Here is a 26,048-nt window from a genome sequence, read left to right on the forward strand (position 1 = left end):
GATTATTCACATATGTAAAATTTAAAACAAGCTTGGATTTTCAGCATCAAGAATCGAGCAGTGACAGGAAAACAGATATGAAATTTAAAATAAAATATGGAAAATGTTATTTTCTTCAATCTTTTATTTCCTGCTTTTGTTGTAAAATCATTTCTATCAGAATTTTTTCTTTCTTTTTGAAACAATAAGTCCAACTACTGCATCAGCATCTCCTAAATGCATGACACTGAATCTAATCTAGGTTTACAAACCACCTCTGATTTAAATTCATGAAATTAAAATTTGCCTCAGGCATGTAGTCCCTGCTGAATTTAAAAATGTATCTTCTAGTTTAATAAATATCTTCCCTAAAAAACTCTGTTCTTTGGCAAATAAAGGCTGCCAGCTTATTGGATAGTGCTAGTTTCACAATACTCATAGTTTTTAAATTATAACTACCATATGACAGATTCCTAGAAATTCAAAGACTAAATTGGTAAAGAAAAATCTCAACAGATGACAAACTAACCTTCAAACAATACAAAACTTGAGTACATAAATATAATACTGAACAATTCAGTCAGCACATCCAATGAAACAACTTTTTAATACTTACTAGTTCTTGTATTTTACAAAAAACTCTTCTGTGTCTACTGTCATCCCAGCAGATACCTGGAAAAGGAAATTCGGGGGAAATGTAAAATGACAGATGCAAATTCCTTTTTCAGATAAACTATTTCATCCCATGACAATCACTTACTTCTTTCTTTATTACCCTGGAGGATAAGATTTTGTCTACAATTGCTGCATCTTCTTCGCTTGGATTTTCCTATAAACACAGGAAAACAGTATTATCAAACTGCAGTAAATGCCCTCTCTCTCAGGCTTAAAACCTTCAACCACATGTGGCTTGTCAGAAGATGAGCAACAAAAGGTAAATTTGATCTCCACCAGCAGCATTCCCTAACAGGTTGGGGGTAAAATTTAAAACCCAGGTCTCTATCCAAGAAAGGTTTATGTCCCAAGGTACAGCAAGTCTGGCACTTCCCAACAGCAAGAGCTGCAGCACTCACTTGCAAGCACTGGGGATTCTGATCCTTGCCAGACACTGTGAATGTCCTGCTGAGTTACTGGTGCACTGGACATACCCAGAATTTAGTTATATACAACTGGTGAAGAACTCTGACAGACAGGTGGAAAAAGAGGAAAGAAACCCAGCATGTGACAAACTCAGTCTGATCCATCTACTCTGCACACAGGTAACAAACATGCTGTGGAATCAGAGAGAGGAGGTCATGGCTGAGAACTCCAGCAGGGCTTAGATGAGGCACAGATGGGATTGTGGCTCTGCCACAACTGAGGCAGGGGTTCCAGAGACAGAGGTGATCTGCACAAGTTGTTTGCAATAGTCAGTCACCTCCCCTCTTGTCGGATTTGTTCCCAATTCTACCATCACTCTTCTTCCCTTAAAACTGCTGGCACTCTTTCAAGTATCTCATAAACACTTTTTTCCTGTTTCTTTTCTGCCACTCTGTTTACCTTGAGTGGCTCAACAGTAAGTTTGAGTCTACAAGCTGAACAGTGAAGTGTAAACCTGAAAGGGTTTGGGGAGAGGAGAAGAGTCCTTTAAATACCTCAGCAAGCAGAGATTCCCCTGAATAATGATGCTTCTGTAAGTCACGGTAACATTAGAATAGAGCTTTTTCATATGCCTATCCCACATAAAAAATGGGATCTCATCTCACATGTTTGAGATATAACCATCCTTAGTCTTATTCTTAACATCAATTAAGCCAGCAAATGTTTATTAACACAAAAAAAAAAAGTAAGAAGTCATTTCTTCCAGCTTCCAAGATCTTACCAAAATGTCACACTGAACTGTGGCTTAGAAATAATAGTGTATTCCAAGTTAGGAGCTTTATTCACTGAACTACTTGAGACAAATAGAAAGTTCCAATAGACCAAGCCAATTTTTACTTACCACAAATAATTGTAAAGGCTGTTCAGCAGGTAAAGGGGCAGAATTCTTCTTGACTTTCACAGAAACTTTAGCTGCTTCTTCTTCTGATTGTTTCCCTTCTCCTTCTTCAGCGTATTTTTTCCTTTTAACTTGACGATTTGATCTTCTCTTCTGCCATGCAGGAGAAAGAAAAGATAGAGAGGTTTTACCCAGAATCTCTCCTAACATCAGCTGCATGTACTGGGACACTCTATGCAAATATTTCAGCTGTACCCAAAACCAAAGGTCAACATTTGATAACAAACATGAAATAATAAATCACCTCTGGTATCCACTTATGTTCAATTAATTAAATTGCTATTTTCTCTTTCATGTAAGCATATGATACTTCCATTTTTAGGGTTCAAAAGCAAACATGCAACACTCTTTTCAGGGTATGGGAGCAGAGCTGATATGTAGCAGATCTCCCACGGGCATCAGTATCTCCACAGCGATTTCCTAATTCTGTGTAATAGTGGAGTGTTACCCTCCAACTCCACAATCAGAGGGAAAGACAGAAAATAAACTCACGTATCTCTACTAAATGGTGCTATACAAAAATTATGGAGATTTTCACTAAATCATATTGGTCAGACTGCTGATGAAATCTGATGTGATGGCTAATGAAGTCTGTTGCTTTGTTAATGTCTGTATTTTCTCCTCCATCTTAATCAAGGCTTGTTTAACAGCATTATTTGGCTTACTTTGCAGTTTCTCTCTCTAGCCTTTCATTCTGGTTTCTTCAAGAATCTGAGGACAACAAATTCCAGCTGAAGAAATAATGTTCAGTCAAAGAAAATAATTCCTTCTCACTCACAGTTTCAAATACTTAAGATTATTAGGATATTGCATAACATTTCCAACCCCTCAGTACCAATATATGAGACACTGCTTATTTAATCATAAGATTAATTTGTAAATTGGATTCACTGGATAAAAATAGCAGTATCGAACTAGTCAGCTAACATCTGAAAACACTATAATCTGCTTTGGAGAACTGATGGTCACAAAAATAAAAACAGCAAAACAAAACAGTCTCTACAAAACAAATTTATTATATTGAGCTACACAGAAAAGGGTATTTTTGTGCAGGAAAATCTGCTGCAGGTTGCAATGCTATATTACACTGCAGTACTCAGTTTGGAGAACAAGTTGTGAATAGGACAAACCCCAAAATCCTGTGGTCACACTGGCTTCTGCAGAGCAGATATTTAGTAACAGTGAGATTGCAGCACAGAAACTTTTCTTCCTGACTGTTAATTCAGCCCTTGGTCTGGCTGGTATCTGGTAACAGACGTTGCTGTACTTTAACAGCTCCATTACAGTACAGAGCAGTAACCCATGGGTACAGTACAAGTCAAAGAATGGGTATGAGCATTCCTCCAGAGAAACTGCAAAAACAAAGCTCCTTCAAGAGCTTTCCATAGTTATGCAGATTGGCTGTTCTTCCATGAAGTGTGTGTGGTGTTGGGTGTTATCACCAAAAGCAATTTCAAATGTAAAGCCACACTAATGTCACATTATACTTAAATCAATAATAGCTTGCTGACAGAAGTGGGTTTAAAGAAAACCAAACAAACCAGGTAACATGAGCAATGCAAGATTATGTAACTGGCATTTTCAATTCTTCTCACTATGTCTTTTCCTTAAGTATGAAATGATTAGCAAAACATCAACATATGTTCTCCAACACATTAATACATAATCTGAGCAGTTTGGAAGAAAACTTCTGTATTCCCCTGAGCTGAGAACTACGGCCATAAACAAATGGCTCTAAGACATAAAATAAAATAAAGTAGCACCACCCATTAAAAATACAAAATAAATAATTTAAAAAAATCTATTTGAGGAAGACCCTTAATGTGAAACTAAGCATGCAAAATGAATTAGGGGGAAAAAAGGCCTAAAACTGCCTCCCCACAGCTTCGAAACAGCTATTTGCAACAGAAATTAGAAAAGCTCTTTGAAAATAAAATCATGAACATGTTTGAAAATTGAAGTGAAAACTAATTAATGAAGTAAAGCAATTTATGTCTTTCCTGCTTCTCCCCAGTTCCTTCAAAGAGAGCAGGGCAATGCTGTAATATTCTGCAGGAAAGTTATTTCTCTCTCATGCCACTCCTGATTATCCCTACCCTCTTTTCCCTTCACACCACGAGCAGGTGATTTCATGATATGCCCAGGAAAAAACTGATCTTCAGTCTTTTATATTACATTTGCTGGCCTACAAATTTCCATCTATCTGATAACAGAACACAACTGAAAAGTTACAGATCCTTTCAGGTAACCTTTACCTAAGACAAACTATCACTTCAGTTAATGAGAAGTCGTTTCGGGAGATGGTTTCTGATCCCTTTTCCCCTCCAGCATTTATTATCTGTGAAACACCAGAGGGCAATTCAGTATCTCACAATTGTTATTTGACAACTATCATCAACTAACACAATTAATTTTTATTCAACAGCATCTTATTTTGAATACTGATTTTACCTCTGTGGATGAAATTGCCACAGGATAAAAACCTGTGCATTTCCAGCACATAACCCTACTTTACTGGAGACTGCCCTAAAGCAAGAAGTTAAAATTCTGTTACTAATGCACACATAAATAGAATATAATCTCTTATCAACAGTTCATGCTTCTTTGTCTACAATTTTTAGAAGTAATTAGCTATGTTACTATTATTTCAGGGCAATCTATGGAAAAACTGCAGAAATTAAGTTACAAGAGAGCTATTCCTCACAGGAATGACTCGATCACTTCAATTCTTTATCTGGCACTCCCTTCAGAAGTATTCCACAAGCAACTAGAGCCTATCAGCATATTGATCATTGCTGCCTTCAGATCCAACGCTGCAAGAAATCTGTTCTTTCAGTTTCTACAGAAGCAGAGCTCAGGAAAAAAACCCACATTAAAGCTTGAAACAACCCTTTTAAAAGTTCTCAAAGAGTCAGCTGCACTGATAAATGTCCTGTCTGTTAGGCAATCTCTGCATTTTCACACTCAGCCAAAGTGAGGATCAGGTCTAACTGCCAGCTCAGTGTAAGTACTTTCAGTCTCAAATCTATGGGCTTCTGTACTGAAATTAAACAGATACAAGCAGGGCATTGATGTCCCATTACAGAAAAGAGATTTTATTTTACCCTGTAGGATTTTCTGATTTTTAACTAAGAAAAGTGGCTGATGATGAAAAGTTCTACCTGACATACACAGAAGTTTAAGGGTAGCTGTCACTGTGACAAAGGAAGTGTAACTTTCTGGGAAGGAGAGGTAAAAAGATCTGTAGGCATAACACATAGAACTTTATAAAGGAAGAATACCAACTACTTACCTGTGAGTCTTCATCTTTCAGTGGCCGCTGTGGGGTCTGCTTAGCATCAGACAACTCATCTGAAGATTCGTTTTTCCTTTTCTGCTTTTTGCCCAGTGTGATGATCAGTTTTCTGTCAGAAACAAAGCCCCTGAGTGAATGCTCTACACCAGCGTGTGTAACTTCAGGATCAAACCACTAGCAATTTCCTTATTCTCGATATAAAACTCAGATAGCATCACTGTCTGAAAAATGAGTAACAGGTCTCAAATATCTTACAGAAGACAGTATTGCTCACTAATTTTAGTGAGCTTTTCTACAGTTACCTTGCTACCACAAATTCCTAATTACCATAAACATTTTAAATCTCTACATGAGAAACAGAAATACAAAATTCGACATTTAAACCAACTGACAATGGTAAACTACACAAAGTTAGCAGAGATACCAGCTGCAGATGACAACACTATATGATTTATCATAAAAATATTACCACTGTAAAATGTAGCTTCCCTTATTTGTACTCAAAAAAATTAACTGTGCAGAACAACCTAAAAATCACTCAAAACTATCTGACATGCAAAACTTTCATGCTTAAGTTATTCAATTGTAAAAATAAGTGATTTGAACAAATCTTCTTTTTGCTCTTAAAAAAAAATCTATATCCAAAATCTGGTAGTTTCATCTGTAAGTAATCTTAGAACCTATCAGAACCACCACTGTTAAAAACTATTGTGTTAAGGATACATTCTGCTGAATAAATTCATTAAACTGTAATGAAAAAGCACCAATTATTTCTTTGTTTAGATTTAAAGGTTACACTGTAAATCACGATAACAATTTATCATATTTGTTTATAACTAAAGGGTGCAAAAATATTTTTCCATATTTGAAATGTGCTAAATACACTTCTTTAAATGTCTTTACAGTGGCATAACTGTAGAATAATGGCAAACTATTCAAGAAAATCACAGACTGGGAGCTGTCCTAAAATATGTATTTCATATTCTATGATCAGACTTGCAACATAAAATGAGGAAAGTATTCCAGCATACAAGCTGCTTCTGCCACGTTACAAACAAATTAAAAACAAGATTTTAGTCTTTATACAGATAATACAAGTTATTCTACAGCAGTATAACATCAAATATATTGGCCACCTGATGAGAATACTATTGCTAAGAATGTAATAGTTGAAACACAACTCATTTACTTCTCTTTGCATCTTAAATTACCAAAATACTGTGGAAAGTTAAAGCAACATGGCTTACAAAAGACTGCAGGTACATCTTCAGAAGCAATGACTATTTTCATTGCTTTTCAATATTTAATCCCTGTGTATGTTCAGTGGAAAGGCTAAAAAACCCCAGAAGATTTTCCAGTCCAGTGGTTTTTTTCACTTTTAGCACAAAGTGAACAGCACTGATGGATGCAGGTTGAAATGAAGCTGCAGTCAGCATAATCACAGAGTTGCTTGTTCACAAGTAAATTCTGGTCCTTGGCTTTTCATTAGGTGTTCTCAGTTTCATTATTACTTAGAAAACATGTTTCATAATCACAGGAAATTATTTCAGCAATGAACAGAGTGGTTTCCCTACTGACTTCAAGGTTAGATTGAGCATTTTCCCCCACACTTTTCAAGCTTTGATTAGGAATCGTCTTTCCTTTTTATTTCATTTTTATTTTAAGACTTGTATTCTCTGATATTTGTCCAATATGACACTTTCTAGTGATGGACTTGGATAATCACTTTTTCCATTTTTATCTCACTTTGTTTCATAAAATTTAAGTGTTACATTAGCACTTGTCACTAATATGTCAAATCAGCTAATATATTCAAAATTATGCAGATGAGGCACATTGTGATTGACCTTCTGAAATTGTTGTTAAATGTAATTCTGGACGCTAAAATTTAACATGCATTTAAAAGGAAACCTGGTAAACTTATGAGTGAGAAAATCCTTAATGAAACAATATCCACCCCACCGAGTTCCTGGTTTGTACCTTTAGGGTTTGGAAAAATGGCAGGAAGTATCAATAAATGTTTTCCCTGCTCTTAAATTTTTTCGAAGAATAAGGAAAACTGAATGGATAACTGGTTTTAATCAAGCAAGTGTTAAGATTTAAGTCAAGCTGGAAGAGGTCTCAGGAAGACCTGTGGTCCCTACTCAGAGCCAACCTCAGAGTTATTTTATGTTGCTCAGCCCAGTTAAGTTCCACTTATCTCCAAGGCTGACAGCTGGTAGGTACCCAGGCAATGTCTTCCAAAGTTTGACCCTCTTTCGTGAAATGGTAAGTTAAAACAATCCCTAAATGCAGGTTGCTACGTTAAGTATTTGTATCTTCCACTATCTCACTTCATGCACCACTGTTTACAATTTCAGCCTCAAGGGTCCTTTAGTATTCAAGAAGCACAATATTTAGAAATATAGGGTTTACTATGGGTTCTAGTGGTCTCCACTGAACGGCTGAGGATTTTCAGGACATTCTGTTTTAGAACATTTTGTGATTAGACTGCTATAGCTACATCTTTCCTTGCACATTTGTTCTTCTCCTATCCTTAGTTTTAGCTCCTCCCTGGGTTCAACTCTTGCTCTGCCCCTGCAGCCTCACACACAATATTCCATTTGCCAGCTTTTGAGTCTTGCTTTGAGCTTGCATTCCCTACTCCGAGTACTTCACAAGCATCTCCCTGAAATCTTCTGAACATCTCTGCATGCTGTAGATCAGAATGTTTCTTCCTCTATATGGATATGGTGCCAAAGAGAGGAATAAATACAGTTTCACTTCTTTCTGATCCAGTGCCCAGAATCACAATGCTCCCTTGCTATCAAAAGTTGCTGAACAACAGTATGGTGCTAAAGTCATACATTTCTATCAGTAAAAATGCAATCTGCTCATATTTTGGCCAAAAACTTCTAAAAAATCTGCTATGTGAAAACAATGATTTTCAGAAGCTTGTAAACTGGATCAATTCTGCGAAAAATTTTCATTGAGTGAACAAGTTCTCTTGCCAGTTTATAAATTTCTGCATGAAAGCATAAAGATCCTTGGCTAAAATCCCTTTTCCACCCTGAAACAAACTGTTCTGAACAGAAACTATCTATTCTATTTCTATGAAAAGTTAACAGCACACTGTAGACATGGAATAAATAATATCACCAGACTCCACTCCAATTTCACTTTCTCTTGTCTTTCAAAATTTATATTTATCTTATTACATAACATCTATAAATACTTCAACAATTAGACATTGTAGATTTCTTCAATACATATTTTCTTCTTCTGTAATTAAAAGCCAAAGATGTTGAGAAACTTATACAACAAAAAAGGTTTAAAAAGATTTCTCATGAGCCAAAATCACTTCTGATCCTAGGACTCCTACCATGGTTTAGAGCTACCAAGAACCACTATTTAAGGAGCACTGCACCTTCTTTCTTATAAATGAAAACCAGTATGAATGTGCTCCATTCCCCCTCTGTTTCATAGCAGAGAATGTGATGGAAACACTCTCAGTACTCTGAACAGCTTTAAAGTGATAAACACTTTTCAAAGCCTTCCAAAGAGCAAAACAGGAAATATTAAAGAGGTTAGAGAGAAAAAGGCAGCAAATATGAATTATCAGGAATAGGAAGTACAGCTGGCTTTTATAATTTTACTTCAACTTTCCCAAAATAGAAAACACTACCTAATTATCAGTGTCCAAAGTCACCTCTCAGATACTATCATTTGTAGCCAAAGCACTTTGTTAAACTACTAACAATAAAACTCCTACATTATCAACAGTATTAGGAATTTTTTATCACTAGAAACTCTGCTAAAAAAAATAAGGTAGAAGTTTCCTTGACAAGATACTGTATCCTCTTGAATGAGAATTGATTTGCTGGTAAAAGACCATTTCCTTTTACCACGTGTTTAATAAAACACTAAACACAGCCTCAGAGTGACAGGTGAACCACCTCTGCCCTACCCCTCTCTTCAGAGCTGCTACCTGAGTTTATAAGGGTTTCAAAGCATCGTAACACTATCACATCTACAAGCAAAGATTATATGTCAGGGTCCTGACAGACTTAAAAATGCTTGTAAACAGTATTTGTGAGAGCTCCTTCGAGGTTCGAGGCAACAAGGACAGTTACTCATTTGAGCAGTGCACGGGATCACATCCCACTTGCTGGATTCACTGCTACATAATTCAAAGATTAATGAACAAAATAAAACCCACCATTGCTCTTTTAGCACACAGAATAATACAGCCATTTCTGGCAGCAGTTTTGAACTGAAAGACTACCACTCTGACTCAAACATTTGTAAATTGAGTTCTTAGAATTTGGGGGACTTATTTATTTAAACTATGCAATGATTAAGAAAAAAAACTACCTAATGTATTCAACTGACATTGTCCTTTACATCACCAGTGCAGAGCTGTTGCTTTTCATCAGGGCTGTGATATTTAATTTTATGTTTGAGTAGGTGGGAATACGTTGAGAGCTATAAAACCTAAATGCCAATCTACTTTTTTGAACAAGAGAATGTTCACAAATTCATAATTCTTCACATCAAGTGGTAAGAAGTAGACTTTTTAGATTAAATATGCATCACCTTAGATGGAAGAAGTAGGATCAATTAGAAAAAGCTTATAAATGGAAACAAGTTCTATGCAAAAATATGAAAAAGTTTAAATAGATTCCTAAATGTCAACACACCTTGGTAAATAGCCAGGATATGAAAAGTGGCTCTGCTGTCTGCAGAGAAATTGTAAAGCAAATTTTGAAGAATTAACTTAATCAGTAATCAACACATAAAGCAAACTGGTGAACATTATTTGGCAATACTAAACATATTATACATACGTTCTTCTAACAATTTCTGTCATACCCTTACAATGTTCTTGGCAATAAAATCTAATTTAGCCATGTATCTTCTTATGGCACAGAAACTTTACTAACCACAGAATCCAATAGTTCTAATAGACTTGACTAAAATTAATAAGCATTATTTCTCTGTCTTCACAGTGCAGAGAAATAAAACCTTTACCTTCACCTTTAGAAAGAAACTACAGCCTGCCTAGAAAGTAACTGCTAGCAATTTTTAACTAGCAATGATAAATTGGAATGAATAATGCTATAAATTTTCCTCTACGTGTAGATCTCAGAGCAGCACTAAGGAAAATATAAACAGTTAACACGAAGCCACCAAACACAAACTGATTGTCTCAGCAGGAATCAACAGGAACTGTTTAAAAATCATCTTGCCCCTTAAATCTAGAAACAGTAGTTAAAACTCATCTTGATCCCAGAAGAGGGCTACTCAATTTCAGTAAAAGCTGTGTTGTATTACAATTTAAAGCACTTTTTTTTTTTTTTTTAAACTGATGGCTACCAGGCACTTTTATCAAGGTCTGGTCAGCAACCAGTGGTCCAGCTGTACAGGAGCAGCGTTTACAATTCAACTGTAACTCTGAAAATCCTCCTCCAGAGCAACACAGAACTTGCTACACAGACAAAAGCTCCGTAAGAGGTCAAAGTCTATGATCACAATCTAAATAAGAGTTTGCTGTTATTGAGTGCTGGGCTACAGAGGATACAACTCTGCTTGTACTGACCAGGCTGTGTTTATTGCAAGCAGAGATATGAAAGACCAGATCAAAACTGTTTTGCAAGCTTTCCTCAAAAGAAAAAAAAAAAAGAAAAAATCGACTTGTTATTGTTTCAGATCAACCAGCTGCCTGTTGGCTTGCAAAAATGAAACAGGAGTCACCTAATACACATGTAATTTCAGATCATCTCAAACACACCCAACTTTGCCTCACCTCCTGCACTGCTCTGACACTCCAAACCCAAACAGAACCAACAGATGTAACAGTTCCTGTAAGTTAAATGAGTTTGCTATAGAAACCCTGACTGAAAAGAAAAGCATTCGTCTGGGATGGACATTTCACAGTAGAACTCCTAAAATGGAACAGCAGATGCACCCAAACTAATTCTCTACTACTATTAAAAAGGTACATTGATTTTTTTTTTATTGTAAACCTTCACTGGCTTTTAGGTTTCACTCACATCTATAACGCTTGCAGAAAAATTAGTTCAAAATAGCTTCTAACAGCTGGAAATTGTTTATTTATCTTTTTAAAACAGTAAGGGACTTCATTTTCTGATTAAATACAAGGAATGCCATATATACAAATATGTATATATATTTACAATATAAAGTTTTTCTCAGTATTGATTGAAAAAGAATTTAAATTCTTTTTTATCCCATTTTAAACATATCTCAAAAATTTCTCATTCCAAAGAAAAAAAAAAAACATATCTCAAAAATTTCTCATTCTTCATTGAACTGAGATCTTCCCTTCCTGCCCAATAAAGCACTTGTCTTTTACAGGTATCATTTTAGCATAGTAAAATTTTTTCCCAAGATTCAGTCAAAGTTTATTTTAAGGTAACGAAAAAAATCAATGGAGCAACCCACACACTTAAAAACCCAATCCTATTTTAACTTAACAATAATTCCAAGGATGTGCTTAGACTCATTAAGAAATATTTCTTAAGGACAGCAGATAGGATAAAACGCTTACAAGAGGTGTTTAGTTTTCTAAATTCCTTATCATTTAATTTTAGTTTTCTCTGAATAAAACATATTTTATTAATCAGTAATTTTTTTTTAACCATGGTTGAAAAGACAAGTAGAGTGATTTTGTAGTAATTATTCTGTTATAATATCAGCAGCTACATTTGCATAGAAAGCAGTTCGGTTAGATTAGTCTTTAAAAAAAAAAATGAAGGCCTTATTGAAATTGCTGTTCTGCAAAATCCTTGGTGTATTCTTTGCTAAACACTTACTATTTTGTATTTATATCAATAATATACAATAGTGCTAATTCAACACAACACATGAATCCATTTGGATACAAAAATGAAGTATCTGGATGTCTCAAAGCATCTGATTTGCTACTGTCCATCTAAATAAAATGGAATTCTGCTAATATGAACAGAAACCTGCAATATGTGGTTCTAGAAGACTCTTCACAGCTCCTAACCTGACTGCTACATCTTTAGGTCTGTTTCCTGCCTAAGGAAAGCAATACCTGACAGCATGATTAAGTTAGGAGTGTGCTATGGGGCATTAGCTGATTAAACTGGTAAGTAATGGAGAGGCAAACCTTCACAGCTCAATGCAAAATGACGAAACATTGACCAGAATTAAATGGGAGCTCCTCTAGCAGCTTACATGTACCTTGCATCTAACACAAACACGATGGTTAAAAACACAGTTTGAGAAATGTCTCTTTCTCAACTGATGCCGTCTGATGAAATCCTGAAAACTGATCCTAAGTGATGTGCACAGCAAAGCACTTCACGGAGACAAAGCTGAGTGCAGGATCATAAACTGTAAGTAACAGTTTACTTGGTTGTTGTCGTCATCAATTTAAGAACAGTAAAAATATTATGGCGACTATGTAGTGTATCATAACAATGATATTTTGGCAGGTTTTGTCAATTTCTCAAAAGAATGAATAAAAACCACACTAAGGATAAACCATAAGGTTTCTTGAAACTGACACTACCTAAACAACCATGGAACTTTTCTGATTAGACAGACCCACAAAATGTTTGTTATAGAACATGAGTAAACTCAGAAACATGAAAGTGAAATCAGCTTTGGAAGTACACATCCACCCTAAACTAGATGGAGAAAAAAAGAAAAGTGCTCAGTGCACTTACAAGCAGCATCATATGCCAACACATAAACAGAACAGAAAGAAATTAATACCATGAAAATTCACATTAAGGATGAAGTTGGGTATAGAGCAGTAACCTTCATACTGCGGGATAACTACCCAAAATTGTTTTAAACAATTACTTCAAACATATAAGAAAAGCATTGATCTCTAGAAGAAAAAAAGAAAATGCAGAGATATAGGCTGATTAAAAGAGCATTCATTTCTGCTCCACACATTAAAATATACATATGTATATGAGACATTTGAATTTGAGAGATATGCCAGTTAATATTTCTGCTACTGCAAAAAGAGCACGGATTTTAAAAAAATAAAAATCAGACTGCAGCTCAGATTTCCGTTTCAAGTTCTGATGTAGTTAACATTGGAAATCACACACTCTCCTTCAAAAGTAAACAGGCAAGGTAGGTTAGCTCTGGAGTCCCAAGACGAGCCAGTTCCTGAAATCCCTAGAGCATTTGAACACCTAAAGCCTTCCAAAAGCTCCTCATCCCAAGGTATCCACCCAGCCTGACCCAGCTGAGTCTGCAAAATTTTTAAGAGGGCAAATTAAATTGATGAGCAAAGACTACAAAGTTCTTAGAATTTAATCTTTCCAGTATGTGTTTTACTTTTGATACATGTGATATCTGTAAGAATATTCTCTTGCTTACAAGTTCATTAAACTTCCAATTTCTCCCTCTCCAGTTTATCAAGCATACTGTATTGAAGCTACATGCCAAAATTGATAAAAGACAGCATTTATAACCCAGAAAAACTTAGTTTGGAGTCAGTATGGATTACAAAACTAGATAAAAGATATTTAGGTCTATGCTTCAAAGCAAGTACAGAATATTTTAGAATATATATTTAAAATAATTCCTTTCAAAAGGACCCTCCTACAGTGATTTTATCTAAAGAGAAAACAGAGCATTCTTGTTCCTGAATGAGAGAGTCCACACATGGACTTAATCAAGAAGAATTTTGTGTAGGCAGTGGAGGAGAACGTTTTATTATCAGTAAGCAGTTTCCATTTTAATCAAGGATTTACAGCCTGAAGAGAAGACAATGTTTTAATCTACTTACCCAATTTTTGTTTTCTCTTTAATTTTGGATGAGGAACCAGTTTTCGGCTTTTTGCTCTCCTTATCCTTTGGTTTGGATTTAACTTTTCTCCCCTTCTTTTCCTCTTTTCCTTCAGCTGAAACACTGGGGAAGTTTTCAGGGCTCATTACTCTTGGAATGTTTCTCTCTCCTCTCTCTTTTGCCTTTGCAATTGCTTCAGATATTATGCGATTCGCCTTCTCTTGTTTACTTTCTGAGTCTGTTTTTTTCTTCTGCTTCTTTTCAGACATTGTCCTCACCTGGGTATTCTGCAACTTAGTATATGATCCTGAACCATCAGTCTTCTTGGAAGGAGGCTGTAAGCAAGAAACAAAAATTAAATTAAATCCCCGTTATTTTAAAAATATAAAGTACAAACATTTTTGATAGGGATATGCATTTTTAAAAAATGTAACTGCTAAGGACTTATGCGGACACAAAAAAATGAGGAGTTCAGTTTATATCACAGAATGGCGTGGGTTTCAAAATAACTACATCAATTGTAGGTTTTAAACAACCAATCCAAGTACTCGAAGTCAGTAAAAAATATCCTTCTGAAATTCTCCCAGCCTTCTCTCCACCTCTGCCATTAAAGAAAGCAACCCTTAACCTCTGCAGCATTCCCATACATTTCACACACACGTCCAACACCTCCAATAAAAGAAAAAGCGAGGAGCTCCCGACGGTAACAGCATCAGTGTTTTCCCTTTGGCAGAATACCAGGACCACAGTCACCTTAAAGCAGACGAATGATCTACAGGACTAACTCGGTGATGAACACAACAGATGCTCGAACAACACCAAGATTAAAAAAAACAGACAAAAGATAAAACCAAAACTAAAATTACACAGTTCTATCTCCATACACAGATCAGAAAGCAGCGTTTCTTTTATTTAGATCGACATACACTCCGCGCCTTGGATAAAAGACGTAACTTGTTTTTATCCCCGGGTTTTTAACGCCCGTTTCATGGTCGCAGAATTGTTTACGGGGCTGATGAGGCTCTCCTGCAGCCAGCCAGAAGACATGTTTTTGCTTTCCTCCCCTCCCCCTTTGAGGAATGGAAAGAATTTCCTATTCAAACACAAAACCCCAGCAGATAACAGTTATGTTACGTTCTCACCCGTAAATGCGCCTCTGCCTAGAGCAGGAAGAAAAGCCAGCAGGAATTTCCCAACACATTTTCTGGCCAAACCCCGTGCACTTCCCGGGATACATGTTCTATAGGTGCCTCATGGGCGCCGGGGGCGGGAGGCAGGGCTGGGGCCGCTCCCGAGGCCACCTTAAAGCCCGGGGCTGGAACAAACAGCCGGACCCAGCTCGGGAACAGCTCAAGATGGCGATGCAGCTCCCGCAGCAGCAGCCAGTAATAAGGAAGGTTATTCAATCCCATTAGCCTTTTAGCCCAAAGAACCCCTCCTCCTCCCACTCATTCAGGCTCTCACTTACCCTTCCTCTTGGCCTCTTCGCTGAAGACATTTTTGGCGTCAGACAAAGACTTGCCCTCCGCTTTTCCAGCACCCCCGGCAGTGCTCAGGAGAAAAGCATGGGGAGAAGATTGCTAAATGGCCTATTTAGCGAGCGGCAGCCGGGCCGCGCACAGCCCTCCCGGAGCCCTGGTTGGCTTCAGCAGCATCCCCGCGCCCAGCCCGGCGCGCACCCGCCGCCCCCGGCCCGGCCCGGCCCCGCCGTGCGCGGCCCGCCGGATCCCAACAAAGCGCGCAAAGAAACGCACAAAGCATCAAAAGGCATCAGCGCCGATATTAGCGCTGCTTAGACCCGCTCCCCGCGGAACTAGGCCAGCAGATGGTGCTACCCGTCATTATTCCATTAGGCTCCACGTTTAACCCCCGCGGGGATCGGCTTTAACCCTTCCCGCTCCCCGCCCGCAGCGCCGCCCACAGCGGCTGCTCGCTCCCTTGGAAAACCGTGGGAACCGGGCGCTGTGCCGGGCTGGACTCGCCGCACCGCAACCCTGCGGCTCCAGCCCCGGGGGAGGGCACGGGGGGACAGCGGCCGGACCCAGCCTGGGGCCTCACAAACAGATTCTGCTCTCCCTTTTTTAAAAAATTATTATTTTTCTTGCATTTACTTCATTACTCTAAGATGGTATTAGTGACTATAAACATTTGCTGACAGGCTTCCCTGCTTCCTACAGAAAATGGAAGAAGTGCTGTGTTTTATCCCTCTGCCCCTGCCCAGACCTGCGGGACCCTGCGGTGGAGACCTCCTCGGGACACGGCTCTCTGGTAAGCGCCTCTTCATTCCCAGCTTGGGTTAAAGTGCTATTTTAAAAAAATTGGACAAGTTTTTAAATACGTATTGTGAGCCTATCAAATAAAACCAAAAAGAAGATTGGGTTTTTTGCAAGGTTGTTAAAAAAACAAGAAGCTTTTTGACAGCATTAGCTCCATCCTAGCAATACCCTTGATTCTCAAAAGCCCATTCAAGAAGAACGAAGAAAGATTGGGACTTGATTTGTTTTTGCTCGATATATATACATGTACCTTTGTTTTGCAAGATATATGTTTTTCCATAGAATATTTAAAATATGGCAAAGATTTTCAGATTGTTAAGATCGGTCATTACTCTAAAAGATAATTTCCCTTTTATTTAAGATTAATTTCAAAATTAAGTTCCTTGTCCAGTAGAAACACTAGTGGTACCAATACTTTAAATCTATTATTTTCTTAACAATACCACTTAAATTCAGGGATATTTCTGTAAACATGCAGCAGCATCACAAGGACAATTACTACATTTAAATTTTACTTTTGAGAACTCTAGCCAAGATGTTTTTCCATTATGTTTACAGTAACTATAGTAAATTACAGGGATTTATCATTTAGGGTTATTATTTCATGTCTTAGTAAAAATGGTAACTAATCAACCATTTTACATTTTGAGATCAGCTCAACAACAACAACAAAATATTCCTAATGTACCCTTGATATAATTTCAGCTCTAAAAGCCAAATGCTACTGAAGCCAGTACTGCTACATTGGTCTGTTCTTGAACATTCCTGGGCCACCAAGAAACAAACAAAAAATGCTTAATAATTAAATAGGTAATCCAGAAATGGTGGCTTATCATGAATCCTTTTACGGTCTCTTTTTAGATATCTTATTCTTTTAAAACAAAGTTTCTTTGCTACCTTTTCTCAGAGCTCAAAGCTGCTTCCCTATTTATTCCTCAACAACATTTAGTACGCTCTTACTGTAGAACTGTGACTATGCTGGACGAGGCTCCTCTGTGTTATAATTCCTCTGCATCTTGCTCTGTACTATCCTTTCCGAGTTCTGTCTCCTGCACTGCACAAACATTAAGCTATTTGTTAGAAATCCCAGACCATGGGGTTTTTTAAATTTTGTTACGGCATTTCTAACCATATGGAAATGACATTCATGAAGACGCAGGAAGGCACCAGCCAGCCATTCTAAGCCAAAAATATCTGTAATGAAACCTTCATCAAGGAAGTCACCATTGTCACAAAAAACAAAACTGGAAAGCAACACAAGTGTTTTGAGATTAGAACATGAAACACGCTTGCACTACAGAGGACAAGATCTCTGTACTTAGCAACAAAAGCCATTTAATTCAGGAGAGCTCTTTTATTCTGGTAATAATTTTATGATTAGAAAATATGCACAGCTATAAGATGGTTGAACGGATGTAAATCATCATGCACAATGAAAACCATTTCAAAGGTTGTCCAGCATCTACAAAAAAAGGGCAAAGCCTTTGCAAGCTGAAAATACCACTCCCCGGGTGAGACAAAACACAGATAAAACATTCTAAAGGAATATATCCTCTCGCCAATGGCTCACAAACTTATTCCATCCAGAATAAGAAATTTTTAACTGACAAACATGTAGAAGAAGGTGGAAAGGAAAACCCTGAGGCCACCACATATTTCAAACCTGAAGATTTTATTTGGAAAAAATAGGTTTGTACTTTTCACGATTGCAAAGATAATCATCCAGATATGAGCAAATGCAAAGCAATGCAATGTTGTCTTGAGTCTGCACAGAGGGAGCTCCAGGGTATCTGCTGCTGCTAATGGCTTTGCCAAGCAGCAGCTGAGTGCAGGGAACAAGCCTCCTGTCAGTTCCCTGCTGCTTCACGCAATCCTGTGGGCAGCAGGGAAATTGGCAGGAATCACCTCAAATTCACACCACTGCTGCTGCCTGCAAAAGCCATTAGCAGCAGCAGCAGGTATGGGCCCTGGTGGTGCTCACACCGCAGAGCTTGCCCGGAGAAATGCTCAGGGAACAGATCAGACAACAGCTGTAGAATTCCCACACCTGCCCTAATCCACAGCCAGGGGAGCATCTTTTTGGCACTGTTCAAGGGAATTTGACATGCTGTCTCACAGGAGTAGAAGGTCCCCTACACATATCTGAATGATTTCTTAGTTCAACAATGTAAAAGCAGTCAAGTTACCAGGCAATATCAAGAAGCAGAATCCTGACAGCATCTTTCCAATACCAACTCTGCTGAGTAGGCTTTTCATAGAAAGGCATTTCCGCCAACACTTCGTTTTGGTTGCACAGGACATGTATTTGAAGACCTTCAATGGCATAACAGTCCTTCTCCTAGCAAGGACAAACCACCATCCTCAATGCTTACAGACATCAGGTTTTTTCTCTGAGGGCTAAACCCTTTTTCATTTGTACCAGAACAACAAATAATTCTTTTACATCCTCTGCCTATCACTACAAAGGAAACCCCAAGGAGAACGTGGGTTTAACACTGAAACTACTTCTAACGCCTAGAAAACCCTCCCAAATCCTGCCTTATCTGTTCCAATAGTAAAATATGGCTTCCATTGTAAAGAACACCTTTCCTACAGTAGGCATGGCCATTCACAATAGAGTAGCATTACTTTCAATTCTGTGTGTGCACAAAACCTTTCAAACTAAGTATCTCTCTGAAGTTGCATCAATTCTTCATATATTCTAGGAACTGACAATGCTTTTCTCTAAGATTTTTAACAGGTCACACATTTGTGATTGAAATAATTTTTATTGAACTTTTTTTTTAATTGCACTTTTTTGAAATAATGTTTTTCACTACTGACAACTTAGATTAGCTACCACTATGAGCTAAATCATGACCCTAAGGAGTCTAACAACAGAAAGCTAAGGTTTACATCAGCAATGCCTTGAGTGATTCTTTCACTCCTGCTGGTAGCATTATGCACCTGCAGGATGATGCTCAGACCAAGTACTGTCTGCCTTGAGAGCCTAACAAGTTCTTAACAGTCTGCCTCAGGAAATCAATATGACCTTGACATCAACTGCACTAAAAGCAGCTAAAATTAGCCACCTGGAAACTTGATCTTCATGCATTACTACATCACCTTTGCTCACGTTTATTACTAAACAAGGCATCTTTTTGTGCATGTCAAGTCACCCAAACAGTATTAATATCAGAACCATATCACAAATTAATAAACTGCATGACTTACAATAATCAATAGTTTGGGAATTTCATCCAAATTAGCTTCTCATTTTTTCACATTATAATCACATGAAAATTTTAAAACTGCAGTTGCTTTTAACTCACTACAGGGAAAAATCTTAAAGGTATATCCATTCATCATTTGAATTATAAAATTGTATTTAGGAATGCAACTTTAAAAAACTCCAAAGCATGAACTCAACTCAGTGACTTCTGAATTCCATACTAGCACTCTGAACTTCTTTCCTGTAGAATAGTCTGCAAAAATAAGTCCTCTAGTGACTTTTAATGGTGGATTTGTAATTAAAAAGTTTATTAAAAAAACCCAAAATCTCACAGCCTTGACAGAGTCCATCTGTAGAAGATTACTTGCAATATCCATGTGTGTCACCCCACATGCATGCACAAAGGCTTCTCCTTTGCTGCATGGCAATCCCAGTAAGAGATGTAGCTTTCTTTGGAAAGTAAACTGAAATGAGATTTTCTGTTATCAGGCTACTTCTACTCAAATAATGGGAGGATCACTTAAATAGGCAACAGGGTTTCTTTTCTCCAGAGACAACTCCCTCCAGAGTTCCTTCTGAACTGCCATTTTTCCCCCCGTTCAACAGTTGCCCCACACCATCTGCTGGGATTGCTTCTCAAAGCCAAGAGCACAGGCAAATGAAGATCTGTGGGGTTCTATCATTTTCCCATTCTCTTTGGTGCATGTATGGAACTATTAAGAGAGCCAATGAAGTATTCCAAATTGTGGTTCTTTCAATATACTGATAATACAGTTCCTTCTTTTTCTAGCTTATTATAACTGCTAATGAATGTCTCAGTGTTTAATGGATACAGAATTTCAAGACATACATTTATGAAACCTAACTCAAATTAAAATAGACATGTTACAGATAGATTAAAAAATATACCAGGCGAGAATCTTTTTCATCTTCCATATTTGTTATCTATAATGTTGGTAAGTGAATGGCTAACAATTACAGCACTATGGCTAGACAACAGTTCTTATCTGTGTAACAGTCACTTCAGAACATACATCTGTGATTTGGGATGTGAATGTGGTTTATGCCTCACAAGGCATTTAGCACCATGTTTATAACCAAATCTTAAATTTCTGTGGAAATGAAAACACTAATGGAAAGGTCAGCAGCCTTAAACTAGTCATGTTTCTGAGATGAAACATGCACCTGTTGGCACATCACACTCTCTACACAGGGTGTTGTTTCACATCTCAGTGCTACAGAACCCAGTAATAACATCAGTAATGATGTTTTGCCACTAATATAGTGAAAATACCACAGCTGTCATTAGTAGGAACTTCTTAACCAGTGACCTGCCTTATTCATGTGGACAAGATCAAGCCACGTCCATGGAAGCAGCTGCTAACCAGAGGCAGCAACAGAAGTTACAGAATGAGTCTGTAGCACACATTTTGCTTCCATTTGGAAGAGATTTTTGAAGAAGTATTTTGGGGCTCAGTGCCAACTATAGTTAGAATCTTTTTCTGAATATTTAGTAGTGGTATGAAAACTGTGTGTAATTTGCACGGTATCTCTTAAAAGAGGCACTACGTAATGGAGCATACTAAATTGCCAGGAAATGAAAGAAATTGAAAACTTCATCCCACTTGCTCTGCCAAGTGCTGCATTTAACGTGTTTCAGTTTTCAGTGGCTTGGTGTTGTGTGCCCATCATGTATCCACTTCTCTTGGGTTCCAGTCTGTAATGTAAGAGCTATTTGAAAAATAGAACAATGCCAACAAAACCCACTGCCTCAGCAAAACTCAGGTTTTTGCCCCCCATGCAGGGCTGGAACACCCAGAACTTGCTCTGGTCTAAGCCTGATGCAGGGCACACCTCATGGTGCACTATGGCAGTATCACTGCGCTTACCATGAGAAAACCATGGGCTCCTGTCCATGAAAAAATGTGGTTACCATATCCAAGGCACCAACATTGAGTTACTAGGCTCAGACAAAATTCACAGTCATGCCATACCTCTACCTCTACTTTTAGATTTTCTACTTTAATCTAAGGGTCAAAATGGTCCAGCAAAAAACTTCTGGTTTTTTTCTTGCATTCTTGCCTAATCTTAACATTACAAATTTTGCAATTATTTGACCCCTTAAAAAGCAGGGATGACTAAACTCTCTACTTTATAATAGACAATTCAGGTTTCAGTTCACTGTTTGAAACAAGCCTTATGTGGGCACCTGGAAATAAATCTGTAAAGGACTTCACCAAATACTTACAGACGAGGAAAATCAAACAGATTTTTCTGTTTTAAAAAGAGTAGTCATTAGGGTTCAAAATCCCCAGGTAAAGCTCTAAAATATATTGACCCACTGAAATTTAACATCATGCAACACCTTCTTGGATGGTACAGATAAGAATTTGCTGCTTCTGGAACACATGCACATACTTAGGCCTGATTTGACAACTGGAAGTTTATTTAACACATAAAGCCAGATAGCTTCTCTCCCCAGCTTTTTTTAAATTTGCATTTTGAACTCCAGAAAAACATAACAGTAGCTGAAACTGCTCTAATTTAAGGTGACAAAATCCTTTCAAATGATGATTTAAAGGTAAAATAACAAAGAACTGACTGCAGAAGTCTTCAGAACAGAAAACAAAATTGCAACAAACTCAAAATTAAACTGAATTTTCAGTAAGTTGCCACTTACCCACCCGTGTTCTATATGGCCACCACTTTTGTGTACCACTGAGAAAGTTATTTTCTCATGTTATTTTTTCTTACCAACCAGAGAAGAAGACCAGAAGACAAAAACTCACCCAAACTACCTTCAAAAAGAGCATCACATGAAATGCTTTCTTTCCCCTTAATCCCAACAATCCAAAGTAGCTTCAGCAGCTTCAGTGTCCCAATCACACTAAAAACCAGCACAGCCTTCATCTCTGAGCAAGAAAAAGCAATAAGACCTTAATGGCTGTTGGTATTTATGGCCTTAATGGCCATCAAAATTTCAATTATAGTGTTCCCTTTACATCTCTCATGGAAGTGGCCTTGTAAGAACATATTTTTATGATTGAAACAAAACCCACTTTCATCCCCAAGAAGTTTACTGCTGTCAGTATTTCCTTCCACTATTCCCCAGTTCTTCCACTCTCTCTCAGGTTACCAGCCCAGATTCAGAGGACATTCCAGGTGTGAAGGGCTGTAAACTGCTCAACCCCCATGGTCTATTCTTGGTACTCTTCTGCTACTTGGAGGAGTCACTGAACCTGCTGAAGGGATGAAAAGAAGGGCAAGAACTCTTCAGAACCAGCAGGAAGCTGCCCACCTTTTGTCTCAGTGCCTCACTCTGCAAATACCTACAGAAAGGGAAGTCAGGCTAGGTCAGGGAAACAACCATACATGGAACAAAACACAGGGGTAGCTTTTCTTCTACAGCATGCTTTACCAGCCTAATTTACCAAATTCTGCTTATATTTTATAATACATTAAATGTAATGGTAAAAATCAATTCAGATAGAAGGTAAGTGAACCAGCTTCTTCAAAGTATAAAGGCTACTGGGAAAACATGCTGCAATGGATCATTGTCTTGATCAGTCCCCAGGAAAGGATCCTATGATAATATTGGTGGCCTTCTTTTTAATTTTTTTCTTTTTTTAAAGTATGCATTTTCAGAAATTGTTTGTAGCAGAACAATGAAGTATTGTTGACAAGATGACATGTGAAAAATAGGTATCATTTGATTAAGAGGAAAATATCAATCATAAAAGATCTTTAAATCAAAACAGATTGCATATTCAGAAAGGCTAGCATGTAAAATCTCTCTCTACAGTATTTTACTCCCTAGAAGCAGTTAAGTTTAAAAGTTTACCTAATCTTTGAACATGGATTTTTTTTATAGTATTACTCAGTACCTTACAGAGTATCCAAAATGTTTTCAACATTTATAATTTCAGTGAGACTAAAAAAACCCAGCACTTAACGTTAAACCCAGTACTTAACACTAAAATATATAAGACAGAAATTGGGAAAATTATTTTTAACATCAACAGCTGGGGAGGCACTAATATCAGTACTGACTGCACAGCATATTTCCATTTAAATCAAAGAGGGAGCATATTTCCTCCACTTCAATTCAAAACAACTTAAATATTTTTTGTTTCAGCTTCAATGAACTACTTTAGCAGCTTTATATGCCAGAATCTTCAGTTCAAAGAAGTCCTTTAGCATATATGCTAACCTAATGAAACTACTTTTCTTGAATCTAGTTTTCTCAATTAAATATTCATGAACAAAATCCTTCCCTTTAGTTAAGGAATAAAACAAGATGCCTAAAGAAAAGAAATTTATCAAAAAGAGTGACGGTTCAAAATTAAGAAGTCCAAGTCAGAGGCTACTACTGGGGAACAAGAGGATAATTTCAGGCAAATGAGACCCAAAAAGCAAAGAAACCAAACTATTTTTTCCGTAAAAGCCTGCTATAAAATTTCTAGAGAAAGAACATAGCATCCAAGAGGTTCATAGTAATAACCATAAAATAAATTTTGGTAGGAATCAAACAGAAGAAGTTGCAAAAAAAAAAAAAAAAAAAAAAAAAAGGTTGCAAGACAGATTTCAAAAAATTACTGCTATGGTTATATTTCTAACCTCATCTGAGTCTGACTACCAGCAAAAGTGGCAGGACTAGATCCACTGTAAAGGCCAAGAAAAGAGAAATTCTTATCTTTAACAGAGCTGAAGTCAGCAGAAACTGTGACCAGCACAGAGCAGAGTGACAGCCTGGTTAATGACCACAGTGTGCTGCCAAGGGCATCCCCAAGCAAGTCATGAGCAGGAGCCCCTGTGTACCTCTGTCCCCAACAAACAAGGCTGAAATCTAAAATCACTCAAAGCCTGTACACATTTGCAATTAAACCACATTAAGTCAGAAAGCACACTGGGCTGGCACCAGAAAACTCATCTCTCGTGTGGTGTCAGGAGTTGATCAGATTTCAAACACTACACGATTGCATGTCAAAGAATCCTCCAAAGGATGATATAAATAGGAGCTACAATACAGACACATCAAAATAAATTCGCCTAATCTATTTTAAAAATTGTTCTTACTGAACTCAAAGACAGTAAGACACATGTCTGGTTTTGTCACTCAGATGTTCCTTAAATAATTTACCTGCCTTCCCTGTGACAGCTTGGTTCTCTAACAGCTGGTTTCTGCTTTTAAGAGCTCCAAGGACCTAAATTCTGCTACAGCAAAGTTTACACATCAGGCTGAGCCATACCTAGGCCTCACAGACAACTGCTGCAATGACTTAAAGATAAAAAACAAAGCATGTACTGCATTTTCTTAATCCTTCTGAGGAATACAAACAGGTATCGTTTGTATTGTAGGTATATTAGGTATATTGTAGGTATATACAAACTGGAAGCCAGAGCATGTTGCAAGTCTCAAAAAGCACAAGAGCTATGCTTTTCTTGTGAGTTTCCTTAAAATACTATTAAAGAAATCTCTGTATTGTAGTGCTCATTGAAAAAATAAGGTACAGTGAAACAATTCCTTTTAATATTACTTAAGATTATTTTTAAAACCTATCAGTAGGACTACAATGTTTCAAACATTTAGAAAATACACACAAATCTCAGAACCACAATATATGAACTAAATTGTGAGGTCATGAATATCTCTTAATACAGGCCTTCCTGTCAATCTATGAAACTAATTCTGGTTTGCAATTCAATATGTTGCTCAAGAGCATTATATACGCATATATGATATGCTACTAACAGTGAAATTATTTTCAAGTATGGGCTAACTCCTGAGCAGGCAGTATGTAAAAGATGGGAACAATTTCAGGAGATATAAATTAAAATGCTTGCCTTCACACTAAGATATCAAGAGAACAAAAAAATCAAGTAAGTACAAATACAAGCCAAATAATCCACACGAAAGAAAACCTGCCACATTTATGAAAGAAAAATCAATCTCTGCTACAAATTACACAGCTTTCAAAAATGTAAGACTTGTCATCTTTTCTAGCCTAAAGCTACATTCCTAGCTTCATTTATCATGCTTACTGAAATCAGCATTAGGATTCTCAGTCTCATCATCCTAAGAAACCCACTAATTTATATTTATTAGCCTTAAGAGTTCCCAAATTCAATCTACTCAACACCTGATGATAAACACTCTTTTAGAAATCTGCGTAACCAGGAAATTGAGCAATTTTTTTTTAAACTGATAATAAACAAAGAAAACAATTGCTCTCCAGATGTAGGAAGCTGTTTGGAAGACAAAGTGTTGAAATTTATTTTGATCTACCTATATATTTAGAAATAACATAATAGCTAAAAGAAACTGCAAAACCTGAGTGCACGAAACACGCAGACATCTGGACAAAAGCCACACGAATTCCAAATGTATCAGATTCTCTGGCTTCAAAACCACACTACTGGTTAACATCTTTACAAGTTCTGCTGCTCTTTCAGTAATAACACTTACTAAC

General features: G+C 37.3%; 1 protein-coding gene across 2 annotated transcripts in view; it reads right to left on the bottom strand.

Annotated features, from left to right (window-relative positions):
- The window catches only part of CHD9 (chromodomain helicase DNA binding protein 9), a 77,410-nt gene that overhangs the window by 37,127 nt on the left and 14,235 nt on the right, over positions 1–26,048 (bottom strand). The window contains exons 1-6 of one of the 2 annotated variants that reach the window (XM_066327868.1): positions 15,560–15,723; positions 14,092–14,426; positions 5,310–5,421; positions 1,961–2,110; positions 740–808; positions 596–651 (exon numbers count right to left, since the gene is read on the bottom strand). In XM_066327868.1, coding sequence (XP_066183965.1) covers positions 596–651; positions 740–808; positions 1,961–2,110; positions 5,310–5,421; positions 14,092–14,426; positions 15,560–15,589 — 752 coding nt within the window. In that variant the 5' untranslated portion in view covers positions 15,590–15,723. Of the gene's footprint in view, positions 1–595; positions 652–739; positions 809–1,960; positions 2,111–5,309; positions 5,422–14,091; positions 14,427–15,559; positions 15,724–26,048 lie in introns of those variants that run through there. The other variant, XM_066327867.1, reaches the window with a different exon arrangement.

This window comes from Sylvia atricapilla, chromosome 12, assembly GCF_009819655.1.
Source record: "Sylvia atricapilla isolate bSylAtr1 chromosome 12, bSylAtr1.pri, whole genome shotgun sequence".
NCBI lineage: Eukaryota > Metazoa > Chordata > Aves > Passeriformes > Sylviidae > Sylvia > Sylvia atricapilla.